Genomic DNA, 16,761 nt, shown 5'->3' with positions numbered 1-16,761 from the left:
TGCGGCATGGTATCACCAGGTCGTTCCACAGCCGCGACTTAATCTGCGGTGGCGTCCAAGGTGTAGTACAAAGTCGTGAGGCAGAAGCGTGGTCGGGGACAGGCAGCACAGGATCGGATTTGGGACGTAGTAGTAGGTCAGGACAGGCGGCACAGGAGCGAAGTCAGGAACAGAATCGAGGTCACAACGGAAATCAGGATAATCGCAAAGGGCATGGAACAAAGGCATAGAGCACAAAGATCTGGCAGGAGTCACAGAAAGAGGCTGAGCATTCTAGGTAGTCAGGTGGCCGGGGCCAATCAGCGGTGTGTAAATTTCAGGCGGCGGCACATGGGTCGCAGGAGCACCAGTGACAATAGTATTCACCCTTATCTGCTATGGATTCTCTGACAATTCCTCTCAACACAAAGGATTTTCCTCTCGGATCAGTGACTGAGATGGGTCAGCATTGCAATTATTAAGAGGGACCAGGAAGTAGAGACAAACCGGGGAAATGTTGGAACGGGAGCAGCAGGTTAATGTTTGTTGGAGAACCACTTTAAAGTGAAGGGTCCAAGGCCTGAAGAAATATTTAGATGATAATATTTTCTGTGTGGATACTAACCTCACTCAAACCATTTTTAAGATATTTGGTGATTTGGATCCATACAAAATCTCATTTACAATTTCTCAACAACCAGGATGAGGTCAGACCCGAAAACTTGTCATCAGGATCTCTCTACAGACCGGTAATGATGTCACTTCTCTCATACACTCACTTGTCCCTTGGCAAATCCTTCAAAGCCATCATTAACCGCAAACATCTTGTGCCCTTCAGTAATTCCCACCCTGACGGCGGATCGGACGGCTCCGTTCATTCCAGCAGCAGGAGCTCCGACATTTAAAACAGCCACATTGAAGTTACTCTAGAAAGAAGAATGGACAACGATATAAAATGTGTGATGAAAAGGAAGCAAATGAACACAGTCAGAGCCTTGATGTGACATCTCTATAACCCAATCCTAAATATCATAAAACAACACTATTTCTGCTGGGCTGGAAGTGTCAGAGGTCACGGAAGATCCTGTGTCCACAATTCCATGAAAGTGGGAGTGGCCTTCTGGGAAAAAGGATGTGGCTTGGAGAAAAGTGAGCTGGTGCACCTATGTTGCAAAATCTGTTCATGATTATGGGGGCCCCATCTTGCCCTGAGTTGTTAAAAGTGTTAGGGATATACTTTAAAGCAGCCAGTAATATGGAGAGGACACATTATGATCTACCGGAAAGTATTGTGGGCATGCTCAGGGGCGTAACTAGGAGAGTCAGACCCCCATTTCAGGCTTCTGAATGGGACCCACCAAAATATATTATACATTTTTGTATACTAACACATGTGAGTTGCAATCACACACATTTATACACTCATATGTTCACAGATTTATATACTTTTATATATACACATACAGCATATACACACATACAGTATAAACATACATACAGTATATACACATCACATATATAAACCATATACACATCATATACACACATACAGCAAACACACACATACATACAATAACATATACAGACATACAGCATATATACACCCACCTCCCAATATATAAACACCCGATACCCCAGATGCTGGGGGGCCCCCTGACACTGTGGGCCCCATAGCAGCTGCTATGGCTGCAACCCCTGTCGTTACGCCCCTGGGCATGCTCTGTGGCTGCAGAGGTCATTGTACGGGGAGGGGGAGTAGATGACCTGTAACTATTGTGAAAGGTGGATCCTGTGTTATCCATCTATATAGGTTCTACCCATTATCCTGACGTGATTGTTAGTCTATTGTTAGTTTTTTGTAGCCAGAGTGAAAACATATATAAAATCATCAAAAATTGTAAAAATGAAGATAAAAAAGATATTAAAAAAATACCAAATACTACACTACAGTTGGTGATCAATGCCTAGATGTAATATTACATTATCTAGAGGTAAATGTTAGTTTATCTGTGAAGGTAAGAAAAGCTGAGCTTATATAGAGTTAGCAATAGTTAAGAGCAGCGGGGATATAGCAAGTACACGTATAGCATGCTCCTGCCGCGGGATGTCGCGCAAGCTGCACATGTATACCATGCAGTATTACGACACATTACAGAAAATATAGGCCGGTCTTAGGCGCTAAGCATATAAATTACGTACACTACACTGGTTGTCCTGTCAGGAAGAAGAGAGAATTATTACATTACTTTAACAGGTTAGTAATCTATCACTAAATGCTGTATAGCACACATATTATTAAAGAGTAATTGTAAAGGGTCTTTTTTCCCACAAATCAATAGCTCTTGGCATGTAAAACAACTTTGCTATCCCCCTCAGATTATCAGTTCCTCCATTCCAGTCTGTAATTCTACAGAACTTTCTCTGTCTCTCTATGTACCTCATGCTGCTCCCTTCCTCCACCTTGTTATTGGGACTTAGTACTCACACAGCACAGACTATAGACTTCATGTAACTCGTTTACTTATGATTTATACCACTTATTACATTTTCCCTGCTCCTCCATATGAAGAAAGCTTCCAGGCTGGTTACCATATACATCCTGTATGTGCTCTATGCATACCCCCTGCTCCTCCATATGAAGAAAGCTTCCAGGCTGGTTACCATATACATCCTGTATGTGCTCTATGCATACCCCCTGCTCCTCCATCTGAAGGTAGCTGCCAGGCTAGTCACCATATACATCCTGTATGTGCAGTGTTCACTGGATTTACTTGTGGGAAACTAAATGGATTTTATGCTAAATTACTTTGAAAGAGAACACAAGGCATCATGGGATCTATGGGCAACCTAACTGGCCTCAGCTTGAGGGAATAGACTGACAGATATTAGTCGCCGCCCACTTTACCTTTGGTGAGAAAGACACTTTCATAACATAAAATGCCATAACTTTAGAAAGAAAAGGGTCAGCAGCAAATATATATGGATGAGGAATCACTTATATATAATTTGGTAAAATCATTATAACTTTACATTAACGCTTTAATGAAAAAAATCACCCAATGACTTGTACTGGAAATCATATTAATCTCTTTATTCCATTTGATATTATTTTGTCTTAAATTACAATGAAAACTAAGACATATTTAAAGAAATCCAGTCTCCTCCCTCTCCCTCCTCTTCAGTGTCCTGTATCTGGTTGTAAGACAACTGGCTGACTATAGAAATCCAGTCTCCTCCCTCTCCCTCCTCTTCAGTGTCCTGTATCTGGTTGTAAGACAACTGGCTGAAGCAGGACAAAATTCTTGTTAAAGTGTACCTGTTGTGGCGTTTTTGGACACTAAACCGACTATGTGGTTTAATATGCCAAATGACCGTGTATCAGCTCCCAAATATTCATGCACCTTAGAGACAAGTCCACAGAGGCACACCAGATCCATCTCTATGCTTCTGCCACCAGTGCACTGCTTCAATAAAGTCAGCGTAGTACCCTGTGTATGTCAGGGTGTACTATGCTGATGTCATTGAATTACTGTGCAGGCATCAGGAGCTGCAGGTATGTATACGCTTTGGTATTGCAGGCCCAGTAAGATATGATACTGGGTGATTTGGGAATATATTTAAGTCCAAAAACGCTTGTAGGTGTTTTTGTGTCCTAAATAGCCCTAGTTGGCCACTTTTTAATAAATCTGTTGCATTACACATGCCTCTGTTTGTATATCTACCTGTACGTTTGCCTTCTTTGAGAGATTCAGCCTTTCCCCGTTCTCCCCATGCTGCCCTATGCATATATACACAGCTTCCTCTCGCTCACTCCTTTAGTCCATTCCTCATGGCGTCACCTACTCTGCCTCTTTCTCTCTCCATCTCACTGACAGATACAGGAAGTGGGGAGGGAGCAGGATGTGTCATAATCTCCTGCTGCAGCTCCTCCTTTTCATCTGTGCTCAGGCATGCAAACAAAGAACCATGTGGGTCTGCAGACAGTGTTAAAGTAAGTTTCTTGAGTGCTTAATCACTTGATGAACCTTCAAGGATTATTATTAAGAGAGTAAAGGCACATTGGCAATTTATGTAAAAGGGTGGCCAAACCCTTTAATGTTTCCTTGATATCCCCCCTCTCAGGGCGTGGTAACCTAAAATAGTACAGGGTAAAATACCATTGCACTTGCTCTTCCTCACCCATGCAGAAGGTACTTAGTTTTCCTCTGCATAAGGGTGACAAGCAGTAGCTGGGCTTATACTCCTCTCATACGGTAAGTACACAAAACAATTACAGGGGTAGATCTAATAAAAAATTCAGGTAAATTATTACTGTCTTCTATAACTGTAGGTGAATGATAATGTAACTATACTGTGGAAATAGTATCAATGTGAATATAGTCCGGTAATACAGAAATGTAATTTACCTTTGGAAGTTCTGATATATTTTTCTTATGGGAGAGGAGTTTGTACGTGTTGAGGTTGTTCTCAAAACTCCTAAAATATTAATTAAAAAAACATTTTAATATATATATCGATTTTTTTTTTCTAACAAAAATGACAAAATTACATAAAATCTTGTCTATAATTTGTATACTCTGTTTTTGGGAAAGAATGGAATATATTTACCCATTGGCATCTAGAGAGTCTTCAGCATTTTTCAGCAGTCGCATTGATGATGAGACATGATCACATCTTATGTTGTGATATAATGATCCCACCGCACAACAAGGCTTAGACTTCGGCTACATGCACACGAACGTGTGGCCGCCCAGCCGTAGCCGAGCAGGCACACGTCCGGCACCATAGAGAGGAGGAGGGGTGACCCCTCCTCTCTCCATAGAGATACACGACGTTGTAACACAGGGAAATATAAGTCATGTCCTATCTTTTCTCTGTGTACGGAACGTCACCATATCACTCCATGTGGAGCGGTGCTCTCTGCACCCAGGTCACTGGACCAGCACCCTCTACATCAGATAAGCAGGAGATTTATCCGAGGAGAAGCAGAGGGTGACATTGGGAGAAGAGGGAAGTGCTCCAAGTCCTAAGGACAGTAGTAGTGTCAGGAGACCATGATGGGAGTTTTAGTAGCCCCCAGACTTTCCCCTTCAATGTATAATGTGAAGTCTTATAGAAGGGTCAAGCAAATATATACCGTAATTTGAACACAGATAAAGTGCATTATTATATGTACCTTCCACGCAGCCTGACCGCGTCTTCAAATCTCCTTTCATCCATCGCCTTCTGTACTTCTTGAGTCTTGGAAAAATTAAATACAGATGTTAATATTCATACTGAAATATTCATTCATTGCTTCTCAAAATGACTTCTGAGCCAATGAGGTCACTGAAAGCTTACCCAGTTCTGTGAATAGTGGCGGCGTTAGGGGGCGGCAAACTGAGCATTTGCCCAGGGCCACCTGTCCTAAAGGGCCCTTTGCATGTGGACTTTTTAGGGCAGAGAGGATGTATTTCTCCTTTAATACCCCTTGGTTGAATTCCCGGTTGAAGACGCTTATCATCTATCTCCTATCTATATATCTATCATCTATCTGTCTAGTTATCTATCTCCTATAATTTGTCTATTTCCTATCTATATATCTGTCTATCTCACCATTTATCTATCTAGCTTTCTGTCTATCTATTTATCTTCTATCTATCTCCAATCTATGATCTATTCATCTATTAATCGATCTTCTATCTCACTATCCATATATAATCTATTTTATATTTCTGCATCTATAAATCTATCATCTATCTATAAATCTATATCATCTTTGATATTTATCTCCCTATCATGTGTTAATATTGTGCCGGAATAAAGGAAGCCTCTTACTGACTGTGACTTTTCAGAAAATAGTTTTATTTTGGGGCCTCGCTTTTAGTTTTACCCAGCACCCCACTTTGTATAAAACCGGACTTGGCTGTGACCTGAGAAGGATGTCCATTACTGTAAGGCTACATTCACACTGGGGGGCGTATATACGCCATATATATGGCCCACATAGACGGCAATGGGTACATGGCGCCGTACGGCAGCGGTACATGGTGCAGAAAAGGGTGACTGACTGTCCCCCCACCTGATAAATAGGGGACTGTATATCAGTATGTGGACACTTAGATCAGATTAGACTGTGACATGTGTCCGCTTCAAGAATGTCTTTAGTACTAGGCCCCAAAACTTCAGGTTACACCTCCTATAGTCGCTGTATTTCACGTGACACCCATGTGTAATTACAGAGACTGTCATGGCGTGGAGTGTCTGCCAGGTCCTGATTGTTTGCTATAGCTTTAGCTAATTCCCAGCTTTACCCTGGCTCAAGCACTCACCATCTGTACACACTCCATCAGAGGTAGGCGCACGGCTTGGTTTCCACATAAAGATACCACACAGGCGGGCGTCTCCGCAGTGGCTTCCAGCAAGGCCAAGACGCACTCCACTCCCATCCTGCTGGCCTGTACACAGGACACAAGTGTTACCACAGGTACATTATATCACAGGTTATCACATAACACTACTTTTGTCAAGGAGCAGTTTTTCCTTTATATGACCGTGTTGAGAAATTCTTACATTATTTTTGTTTTAGTGCAGACGGAAGGTCCATTTAAGGGTTGAAAAGTCAAGTGGTATATTCTTGTATCCCCCATGAATTAACAATTCTAAAGAGTTTCTTATGAGCACTCCGTACTATTCTGTCCCTCTGTTATTCCTACTGCAGAGGATTGGGACAATTGTTAACTCTGCGTTATCATAACTGTTATCAATAGGGGGTCTCTTCTTCATAGTCTGACACTAGTCGCCCTGCATAGGCATATCATATATCCAAATGACAAAGTGCAATATAAGCCATGTTGTGAATTTTCCCATAATAATAAATCACCATAATATCATCATCAGATCATGGGTTACACGGCCAGAACTGATAACCATGCTGGTGTGACAATCAATTTTCAGCTATAACCTACGTCAGTATTTTGGTGCAGTATATTTGGCTGATTAGAGTATTTCCTCCCTGGCTGCCTTGTTCCTCGCTGTGTCCACTTTATATTAAGTCCTGAATGTGGTACAAAAGGGCCAAATACCTGCAAATTCCATGGCGCCATGAATTGCAAATTTTTCATGCCTTGTACACCAACAAACTGGCACACAAGTCATGATGCATTGGTCTCAACGAGGGGATCTATCATATGTTGGAGCATCATGCGCCTTCATTTAATTAAACCCCGTCCCTTCCAACGCCTCTTCCCTACTGCATCCACTTTTTCTTGTGGTGAAGTTGTGAATGTGGTGCAAAAAGTTCAAATAGCTGCAAACTCCACGGTGTGCACCAGGAATTGCATCTTTTTTATGGCCTTTTCGGATTTGTATGCCAGAAAAAACTGGCTTACAAGTCCTCATAAATGTACCCCAATATGTCTACATTTATAATCAAATCGCTCTAAGGCCTTATTTACATTCACGTAACTGTGGCCGTGATCTAGTTGCTCAAATTGTGGCTAGATCAAGGCCACAACAGAATACTATGAGCATAATGGTGCACATTTACTAAAGGCTTTGCGCCAGTTTTCTGTTGGACTTTTTAGTGCAAACTGCTTGCACTTTGTGGCGCGGCTGCACTAATCTTCATGCAACACAAATTAGGGGGGGTTCCAGTGCTCAGTCGGACCGTGCGCAAGATTTATCATGCAACGCTCGACAGAAATGTATCACATGTCCCATGTTAAAGGTACGCCAAAAAAAAGTGGTGCAGTCTGTTGGAGCAGGGTAGAGGGCATAAATTCATGTAGAACGTGCGCCAGAAATCCTGAATCAGGCGACACCTGTACTATACACAGGCAAACTACAAATAGTACAGTTTGCACAGTTTTTACTAAATGTGTCCCATAGTGTCTCACCGCACTGTAAAAGAGAGGAGCGGTGAGGAGCGTTCATTCCCTCTACCTACTCCATCCGGCACAGTGCTTGCCCAGGATCATCCGATCTGACCAAGCACATGGCCTGTGAATAAGGTCTAAACCATTCCATACAGATATGTTCCATGGCTTCCTTATATATATAAATGTGGGTGTGTATATATATATATATATATATATATATATATACATATATATATATATATATATGCTTTAAACAAAAAATCAGGCAAGGAGACAAACACTCACAAGAATTCTGTCAAAAGCTGATGGGGTTCCACCTCTCTGGACGTGGCCCAAGATAGTTACTCGTGTGTCAAACCCAAGACGCGATACGACAAGCTGGAAAACAAATGTTCATTTATCATAGGATTTTCTTTACTTTTTGGCAACAAAGTGTCAAAATGATCGCAATCAGACTCTTTTACGATTTTTTAGTGTCAATCAGAAATAGCGGCAGATCACAAGGTCCGTCTTCACCCCTCCTGGTGTATCTGCTGCTGCAATTATTTTACTCCTCTTGCGATTATTTTGTGATTATTAAAAAAAAAACCAGACACCACTGAGAGGTTTATTAAAGGGCCAACGCCACTTGAATAAACCCGTCAGGCAGCGGAGTATAGAACGCAATAAGCCTGCCTAATTATAAATAACCCCCTATAACTTTGCTTTAGTTTTTAGGATTACAGTAGATGCAGAAGAGGATACAATCCCTACTGATTTCATGTTATTTATTGTATATACTGTGCTCACACGATGAATATAACCAGCGAAATGGTTAACCCGTCTAATTATATTCAGGGAATGAGGATTATACATAATTCTCCTTGCTGGTGGCAGCCAGATGGCGGCATGATAAGCCGTCCTAACCTACTGATGGGAGGATGTGGCAGGTAGTTTCCTCGAAAGTGAACTTCCCTAGATACATTTTTTTTACTGATGTTGTTCCAGAATTTATGACTAACCAGGACACAGATCACAGACTGTGAGGGATGAAAGGGGATAGTACAGCGATTCATCCATAAACCGCCATATGGAGATGACATCTTCTGAACTGCATATGAATCATCCTAATAGGATCATGTAATATCTCTGTCTGCTGGGTCAGAGCTGCTCTTATGGAAAGCAACAAGGTTCATAACCCTTCACCGCTATCCAATACAGTATGAAGAGTATTGACCAATTCTCAACCATTGGTGCTGATTGGTGGAATATTTTAACATGTAGTGTAAGTAGGATACACCTATAATAGATCACAAGGTTATGGTATGGCTATCTTCACAGACACCATTGCATATCCTTTCAGATTTGGCAAAATGAACAGTGATGCATTTAAAAAAAAACTCCTCTCGTAATGGGTAAACCCAATTTACCCCTTTCCCAGGCATTGTTAGTACAGCCAGTACCCGGGTTACATACAAGATAGGGTCCGTAGGTTTGTTGTCAAGTTGAATTTGTATGTAAGTCGGAATTGTATATTTTATAATGGTAGATCCAGAAATTTTTTGCCCCAGTGGAGTTTCAAAATTTTTTGCTGTAATTGGACCAAGTATTATCAATAAAGCTTCATTACAGACACTTTACAGCTGATCATTGCTGGGACTATAGTGACATCCAGAGAGCTAAACCAGAGGTCACAGTGGGCAGAGGGGTCCGTCTTTAACTATGGGTCGTCTGTAAGTCGGTGTCCTTAAGTAGGGCTGTATTCTATAAAACAGAAACATCAACAATTGTGTCGACATCACTTATCTCCCTTTTAACGTTAATATTATGCAAAAAGTCCCATGCAGATCATGAGAAGTCCCATGAAGTGAATGGTGCACCGCTACTTTTTTGACCGAAGTTTTCAGAATTCATAACATCAGAACATCCTTCCTTTTTACTTGACACACCCATTTTAGCATGTTACAATGTTACTTCTAAAGTGTGCAAGTCACACTCCTTTTATGAGACATGACTGGCACATACCATGTACATAGAGACTAAGGGACCCAGAAGCACTCTGTCCATTCCCTTATTTGGGTGCCCACAGGAGATTTTAGAGGAGTTAGCTAGTTTGTGATAATTGTACGTATTGGGAAGCCCCATTTAAAGATGCTTCTGGTGAGGTTTCAGGTCAACTTATTCTACAAATACTTACATCTTTAATCTTTTCTGAAGTGATAGGGTTGTTTTGGCGATCGATGGCTCCTTCTGAGACAATAATGATATTCAGTCTTTTCTTCCTTGCACGGTTCTATAGGAAATAAAACAAATTTTGTAGTACCCAGACAGATTCAACTCCTAATGTTAGCTATTATATAGGTTAGGTATTATGTAATGTTAGGTCAGATTAGGCTCTGAATGTGTAGGTATGTAGCACTATGAGATTCTCTTCTTTCTCCTGGTGCTCTAGCTACGGCTCCTTACAGCTCATTGCACGCGAAAAAAGAGGACCTGTGGGAGCATTGGAAAAGTGAGTACAGAGTTTATTTTTTTTATATGCTGGGCATACTAGGGGCAGGGGGCGGGGTATAAACTGGGGCAGGGGCTGCTGGCTATATACTAGGAGACAAGGGCTGGTTATATAATAGGAGACATGGGCTGGTTATATACTAGGGGACATGGGCTGTTTTTATACTAGGGAACATGGGCTGGTTATATACTAGGGGACATGGGCTGGCTATATACTAGGGGACATGGGCTGGCTATATACTAAGGGACATGGGCTGGCTATATACTAAGGGACATGGGCTGGCTATATACTAGGGGACATGGGCTGGCTATATACTAGGGGACATGGGCTGGCTATTTACTAGGGGACATGGGCTGGCTATATACTAGGGGACATGGGCTGGCTATATACTAGGGGACATGGGCTGGCTGGCTATATACTGGGAGGCATGGGCAGGCTTGCTATATATTGGGGGGCATGGGCAGGCTGGCTATTTACTTGAGGGTATGGGCTGGCTGGCTATATGCTGGGGGCATGGGCTGGCTTCTTATATACTTTGGGAATGGTCTGACTATATACTGGGGGGCATGGACTGGGTAGCTATATACTACAGGGAATGTACTGGCTTGCTATATACTATGGGTGAATGAGGGGTTGAATAGCTATATACTAGGGGGCAAGAGCTAGCTATATACTAGGGGGCAAGGGGCAGAATAGCTTTATACTGGGGAGAGCCTGTGACTAATGCATTTCCCACCATAGGCTTATACGCAAGTCACAACATTTTCCCAGTTTTTGTGTTAAAATTAGGTACCTCAGCTTATACTCAGGTCGGCTTATACTCAAGTATATACGGTAATCGTTTTGTTTCCCCAGCTCCAGTGCAGAACAATTTGTCTCCATGGTAACAGACTACAATACTATTAGCACAGTCACCTGTTACTCACTTAAATTTGAACCTTTTACCACTTAACATTTCAAAATACACACATACACCTGGGTCTGTACTGGAGCTGTATACATCATTGAAGAGTATATTTTTGATAAAAAAAAGCTAATTTTTTGGGTTGGATGCACCCTGGATAACCAGGTATACACAGTCTTTTAGGAAAATTCGGAATTAGGGCGAGAATTATGTTATCCCGTAATCTTATCCCAAGATAGTTGTAAAATCTTAGAATTTAGATGAAGTGATTTAGGTGAAAGGAAACAGAAGCTCCATGTGTTGATGACTATCACAACAGTCTGTCTCTCCTTCCCAGTGACAGAACACAGGAGCGCCGGACGCCCCTGGGAAAATCGGATTTTATTGTAACTGCACATTTTTATTCACTGAATGAGCACCACATGTTGATGAAATGAATTAAAGAAGCATTTGATTTAGTTAGAGTCGTCCGGATTTGTCACATTACCTCAGAAAGTTTCACACACATGTTGTTCTCCCAATCTTCCTCAGGAGGACTTTCAGGTATGAACACCCAGTCAGCTCCGCACGCTAAGGCACTGACCAGAGCCAAGTACCTGTCCATGAAGTATAAGAGGAAGATGTCAGTCAGTGCCGGTGAGTATTGTACCATCGTATTTGCAAGTTTGTAGGAATCTTACATACCCACAGTGTCTGCCCATGACTTCCAAGACAAAGGTTCTCTGATGGCTGTAAAAAACATGCAAAAAAATGATTAAAAGCATGAAACAACTATATGTTATACCATCGAAAGAACTAATAATAATTCTTTATTTATATAGCGCTGCACAGAGCTTGTCAAATCAGTCCCTGTCCCCAATGGGGCTCACAATCTAATCAACCTACCAGTATGTTTTGGAGTGTGGGAGGAAATTGGAGGACCCGGAGGAAACCCACATAAACACAGAGAGAACATACTAACTCTTTGCAGATGAACTAACAATAAACTAGTGAAAATAAACCTAAATTTCGACATTTAAACACCTCCCTATGAACTGCTTCAGAAAGTTTTTGATGTAGGACTCTGCAAAGGCAATCTGTATAAGGAAAATACCATCCTGACCTATGTCCATGGCCTTTTGCTGAGTCAAAGTACATCACACAAAATTGTTCCATATAGAAATTACTTTACTTGTTTGGTTATTGTTACTAGGCTTAGTCAGACATAGATGTAGAGGGAGCTGCCTATTTTAAGGAAGCACTGAGGCAAAGTTTTCCTTTTTGGCACCATGGAAATGTATTTTTGTGTATTCCTTGCCCACTCATCTGTATATACACACGGATACATTGTGAGTGGGTGGACTCAATGTTAGTTTCTGTGTGTGGGTGGGGTAATCAGGGCTATCACTTTCAATCACTGTGTGTGAGAGGGGTATTTAGGACCTTCATTGTCAATCACTGTGTGTGGACGGGGTAATCAGGACTATTACTGTTAATCACTCCATGTGGGCAGAGTAATCAGGACTCTCACTATCACTCACTGTATGTGAGCGGGGTAATCAGGACTCACACTGTCAATCACTGTGTATGGGCGGAGTAATCAGGACTCTCACTGTCACTCACTGTATGTGGGCGGGGTAATCAGGACTCACACTGTCAATCACTGTGTATGGGCGGAGTAATCAGGAATACTAGGAGTCCTATAAGTGGGCAACTTTGGCCAACATTATGGGCCACACTTCTGGCCCTAGGCATGTGGTTACATTTTAGATCTATAATACCGGCTACACAATATCCCACAAGTGACCTTATAATAATAATTTATGTGATTCTTCTTCTTGTACTAACTGTATCCCTGGGCTTATAAGTTCTACCAAATAAAGTTTCTTGTATATAGCATCATAAAACAGGAGGCATCTCCCCACTTGTCCTTTCTCATTAGCTAATGTAACTCCTCTCAGTGCACACAGAGCCCAGGGCTTTTTCCATTTCAACAGATATTGACTTCTGTACAGTATTTCTCCAGAACAGGAGCAAACTAAGAATAGTGAGCACTAAAACCATTGAAAATATTACATGACTATTTAATGTCTACATTACAGAATGATATACGGATTCCGCTACCAAATATAAACTGCTCGCTTTTAGTGCACAATGTAAAAAACAAAAACAAATGAAACATTTTTATCCCGAATGGGTTGCCTCCTACTATACCCCTGGGGCCCATCAGTGAGTTAGAGCTTGGGCGCCCAAGACAATCCTCTGGTGGGCTAGTCTGATCTTGTAAATGTTAGCAATGAGCAACACCCCCCCCCCCCTCCCTTAGATTATAGGAGAATTTTAGTCATTGCTTTGTTTTAAAAATGTATCATTTGAGATTGGTGCCTCGGCACCACCGCCGGTTGACCAGGCGAAACTGGTAGCGATGCTCCACCTCTTTAATTGTAGTCTGGATCTGCATTTAGATTACCAATCCAAACAGTAAGTGCCAAATAGGAATTAGTGAGGCTCCAGGACGTGGATGTCACATTGTGCTAATTTCTAACACTTTGTTAGGCATGGAAACTGTCCTTGCCAGCTGGGAGTCATCCAAGTATTCGGGTTGAAGTACATGAGTCATTGGTCATCTAGAGGAACTCCAGATCAGGGCAATAATAGAAGGCACTTCCACTCGATACGTGAGAATCTGCAAGCCTCACCTCTTAAAGCAGAGGACTGATGACGGAGGTCTTCAAAAGCGGAATGTGGAAGAATAAATGATGGTGACGTTCAGATGGACATGAAGCTATAGAACATCCGTGTGCCATTGACAAGGTAAGGGGGGCCACATATAGTGGTACAATGATCAATAATTCCTATAAAGGTCTTAAAAGAATTTTCTAAGAAGAGAAACTTCTAATAGATATATTAGAGGCCATAACATCTGAAGACACACCTCTTTGTTCACAAAGCCACACCCCATCCAGATTAAACCCTACCCATAAGTCAGACATAACAAAATAGTGTAATAAATATAGCGCGCACATGTAAGGCAGTTTCAATGAAAATTGACCCCATAGACTGAAAGAATTCCAGGGCATCGTGCCAGTGAGATGTGGGCAGCGCCTCACCTCTGAGCTGTGGTCATGATTGCATCCACAACCTCAATAATCCTATGCAAGGCCGAGTCAGTTCCAATAGTCATGTCAGTTCCACAAAAGTCATTGTCTATGGATCCCACCATTCCTACGATATTTAGATGGGAATGTTCCTTTGCGGCTGCAGGAGCAATTTTGCCTGTGTGAAGATAAAATAAAAAGTCAGCAGTTATAATTGTAGAATCAGGTGAAAGAAACTTCATAGAAGAAGAAAAGTTTGCATTACATTCCATTTTCATTAGTATCAGAGTATTTTAGGCCTCATGCACACGACCATAAGAATTTTGCATTCCCAGTTTATTGGGATCAAGAACGGGATGTCTGTCACACGTAAGTAACCCATATGCAGGGGCGTAACTTGTGGGGGTGCAGAGGTTGCGGTCGCACCAGAGCCCAAGAGGTTTAGGGGGCCCTTATGGTGTCACTTTCCCATATGAGAAGACTATTACTATAAACCATACGTTATAGTCGGGGCCTGGCACAGACTTTGCACTGGGGCCCATCAGCTTCTAGTTATGCCACTGCCCATATGCCACCTTAAACGACCCGTATCTGCAAAAACGTATGGTGGGCTGGAACCCACATGAGTGGGCCATACGTGTCGACAAACAATTTGTTTTCCCATTGACCTCTATGGAGAGACCATACCGCAAAAAACAGATCAGATGCAAAGTTGTATTTCTCATTGAAGTCAATGGGGCTGTTTTTTAGATGCAAAAAAAAAACCCTTGTAGTGGCTGCTTTTGCAACTAAGGAAAAAAATTGTGTGGAGGAGGTCGGGGCATAAAATACTGACAGTGAATCGGATGGATACAGTTCATCTTACCATTTTTTACCAATTCTTCTAGAAGTCCGCTCCATTCCTCACGGAAAAGATTAGCACCTGTCAAGCTACCGTCTCCCCCAATGACACAAAGATTCGTGATCCCCTTTTGAATCAGATTGTAAGCTGCCTGTAACCGGCCTTCGCGGCTCCGAAATGCTTTACAACGTGCACTGCCAATGACTGTCCCACCCTGCAATGAAAAACAACAATATTGGGTGACTTAGAAATACTAAAGGATACAAACAAAAACTATAACTCAATCATCATCTTCACAAGTTATTTACTTCCCTAATGAATATTCTAGGAATAGAATTAAAAAGTCTAATCATTAAAAATCGCTGCTCATGAGAATTCATTGTCACGGGTGGTCCCGCGACCCACATCGCGGGTCGCAGGCTCACCCGTGCCGCCCTGCCCCCGCCAGCGCGCCGCCAGCGCATCTCACCCGTCCCGGCTCCTGGCTCGCTCCCCTCCGCTGTGCGCGCGCGTCCCCGACTGCTAGGGCGCGCGCGCGGCACCTTCTCCAAATTTAAAGGGCCAGCGCGCCATTAATTGGCGCTGGCCATATTGCCCAATTCTTCATAAGCCTGCCTCTTCCTGTTACCCTTGCCGGATCTTTGTGCCTCATATCCTTAGAGAAAGCTTACAAGCGATTATTCCTGCGTTCCTGTGTATTCCTGCGTTCCTGTGTATTCCTGCGTTCCCGTGTATTCCTGTGTGTTCCCGCTCCTGTGTTACCCGAGTTCCTCCGTGTTGCTGTGTTCCGTGTGCCTGTGTTCCCGTTCCCACCTGCCTGGACCTCCTGTTGCTGACCCCGGACTTGGACCTGACGTTGCATCTCTGCCGCCTGCCCTGACCCTTTGCCTGGACCTGTCTACGAGATTGTCATCCGCTAAGGTACCTCGACCTCGGCTGCCACCGTGGGCTAGTCACACCTGGGAACGACCTAGTGGTATCCTGCTGCAGCAAGTCCAACCCGCTTTGCGGCGGGCTCTGGTGAATACCAGGTGCCGCTAGGCTCCGGTTCCGGGTGTTGGCTAGTTACATCTTCCGCGGTGGTCCAGAGGATCCACTGATCCTAACAGTAAGATCCGGCCATGGATCCCGCCGAGGCTCCTTCTCCCAGTCAGCCTGATCTCGCCACCATCGTGATCCACCAGTCCCGGCAGATTGCTGCACAACGGAATCAACTGGAGCAAGTCACCGCCATGCTGCAACAGCTGCTAGCTACCCAGCATCAGCAACAGTCTCCTGAGGTGGCCGCTGCGACTCCTGCTACCCCGGCTTATCTTCCTGCTGCTGAACCCAGGCTACGTCTCTCTTTGCCCGGCAAGTATGACGGGGATCCCAAGATGTGCAGGGGCTTCATCACCCAGTGCTCCCTGCACATAGAACTTATGCCGTCGCAATTTTCCACAGAGCGGTCCAAGGTGGCATTTGTCCTCAGCCTCCTTTCCGGGAAGGCCCTGGCCTGGGCTACTCCTCTTTGGGACAGGGATGACCCGGTTGTCGCTACCCTCTCGGAATTTCTGGTATAGTTCCGGTCAGTCTTCGAGGAACCGGCCCGAGCTTCCTCTGCGGAGTCT

The 16,761-nt window shown here is 43.2% G+C and overlaps 1 protein-coding gene across 6 annotated transcripts in view; it reads right to left on the bottom strand.

Annotated features, from left to right (window-relative positions):
- The window catches only part of PFKP (phosphofructokinase, platelet), a 76,710-nt gene that overhangs the window by 25,726 nt on the left and 34,223 nt on the right, over positions 1–16,761 (bottom strand). For all 6 annotated transcript variants that reach the window (XM_072154007.1, XM_072154003.1, XM_072154005.1 and 3 more), the window contains exons 4-13: positions 15,176–15,365; positions 14,323–14,488; positions 11,918–11,962; positions 11,721–11,829; positions 10,015–10,110; positions 8,124–8,216; positions 6,291–6,416; positions 5,156–5,220; positions 4,386–4,455; positions 759–905 (exon numbers count right to left, since the gene is read on the bottom strand). In XM_072154007.1, coding sequence (XP_072010108.1) covers positions 759–905; positions 4,386–4,455; positions 5,156–5,220; positions 6,291–6,416; positions 8,124–8,216; positions 10,015–10,110; positions 11,721–11,829; positions 11,918–11,962; positions 14,323–14,488; positions 15,176–15,365 — 1,107 coding nt within the window. The remainder of the gene's footprint in view (positions 1–758; positions 906–4,385; positions 4,456–5,155; positions 5,221–6,290; positions 6,417–8,123; positions 8,217–10,014; positions 10,111–11,720; positions 11,830–11,917; positions 11,963–14,322; positions 14,489–15,175; positions 15,366–16,761) is intronic.

The sequence above is a fragment of the Engystomops pustulosus genome, chromosome 5 (assembly GCF_040894005.1).
Source record: "Engystomops pustulosus chromosome 5, aEngPut4.maternal, whole genome shotgun sequence".
Classification (NCBI taxonomy): Eukaryota; Metazoa; Chordata; class Amphibia; order Anura; family Leptodactylidae; genus Engystomops; species Engystomops pustulosus.
This window is presented reverse-complemented; position numbering and strand designations above follow the sequence as displayed.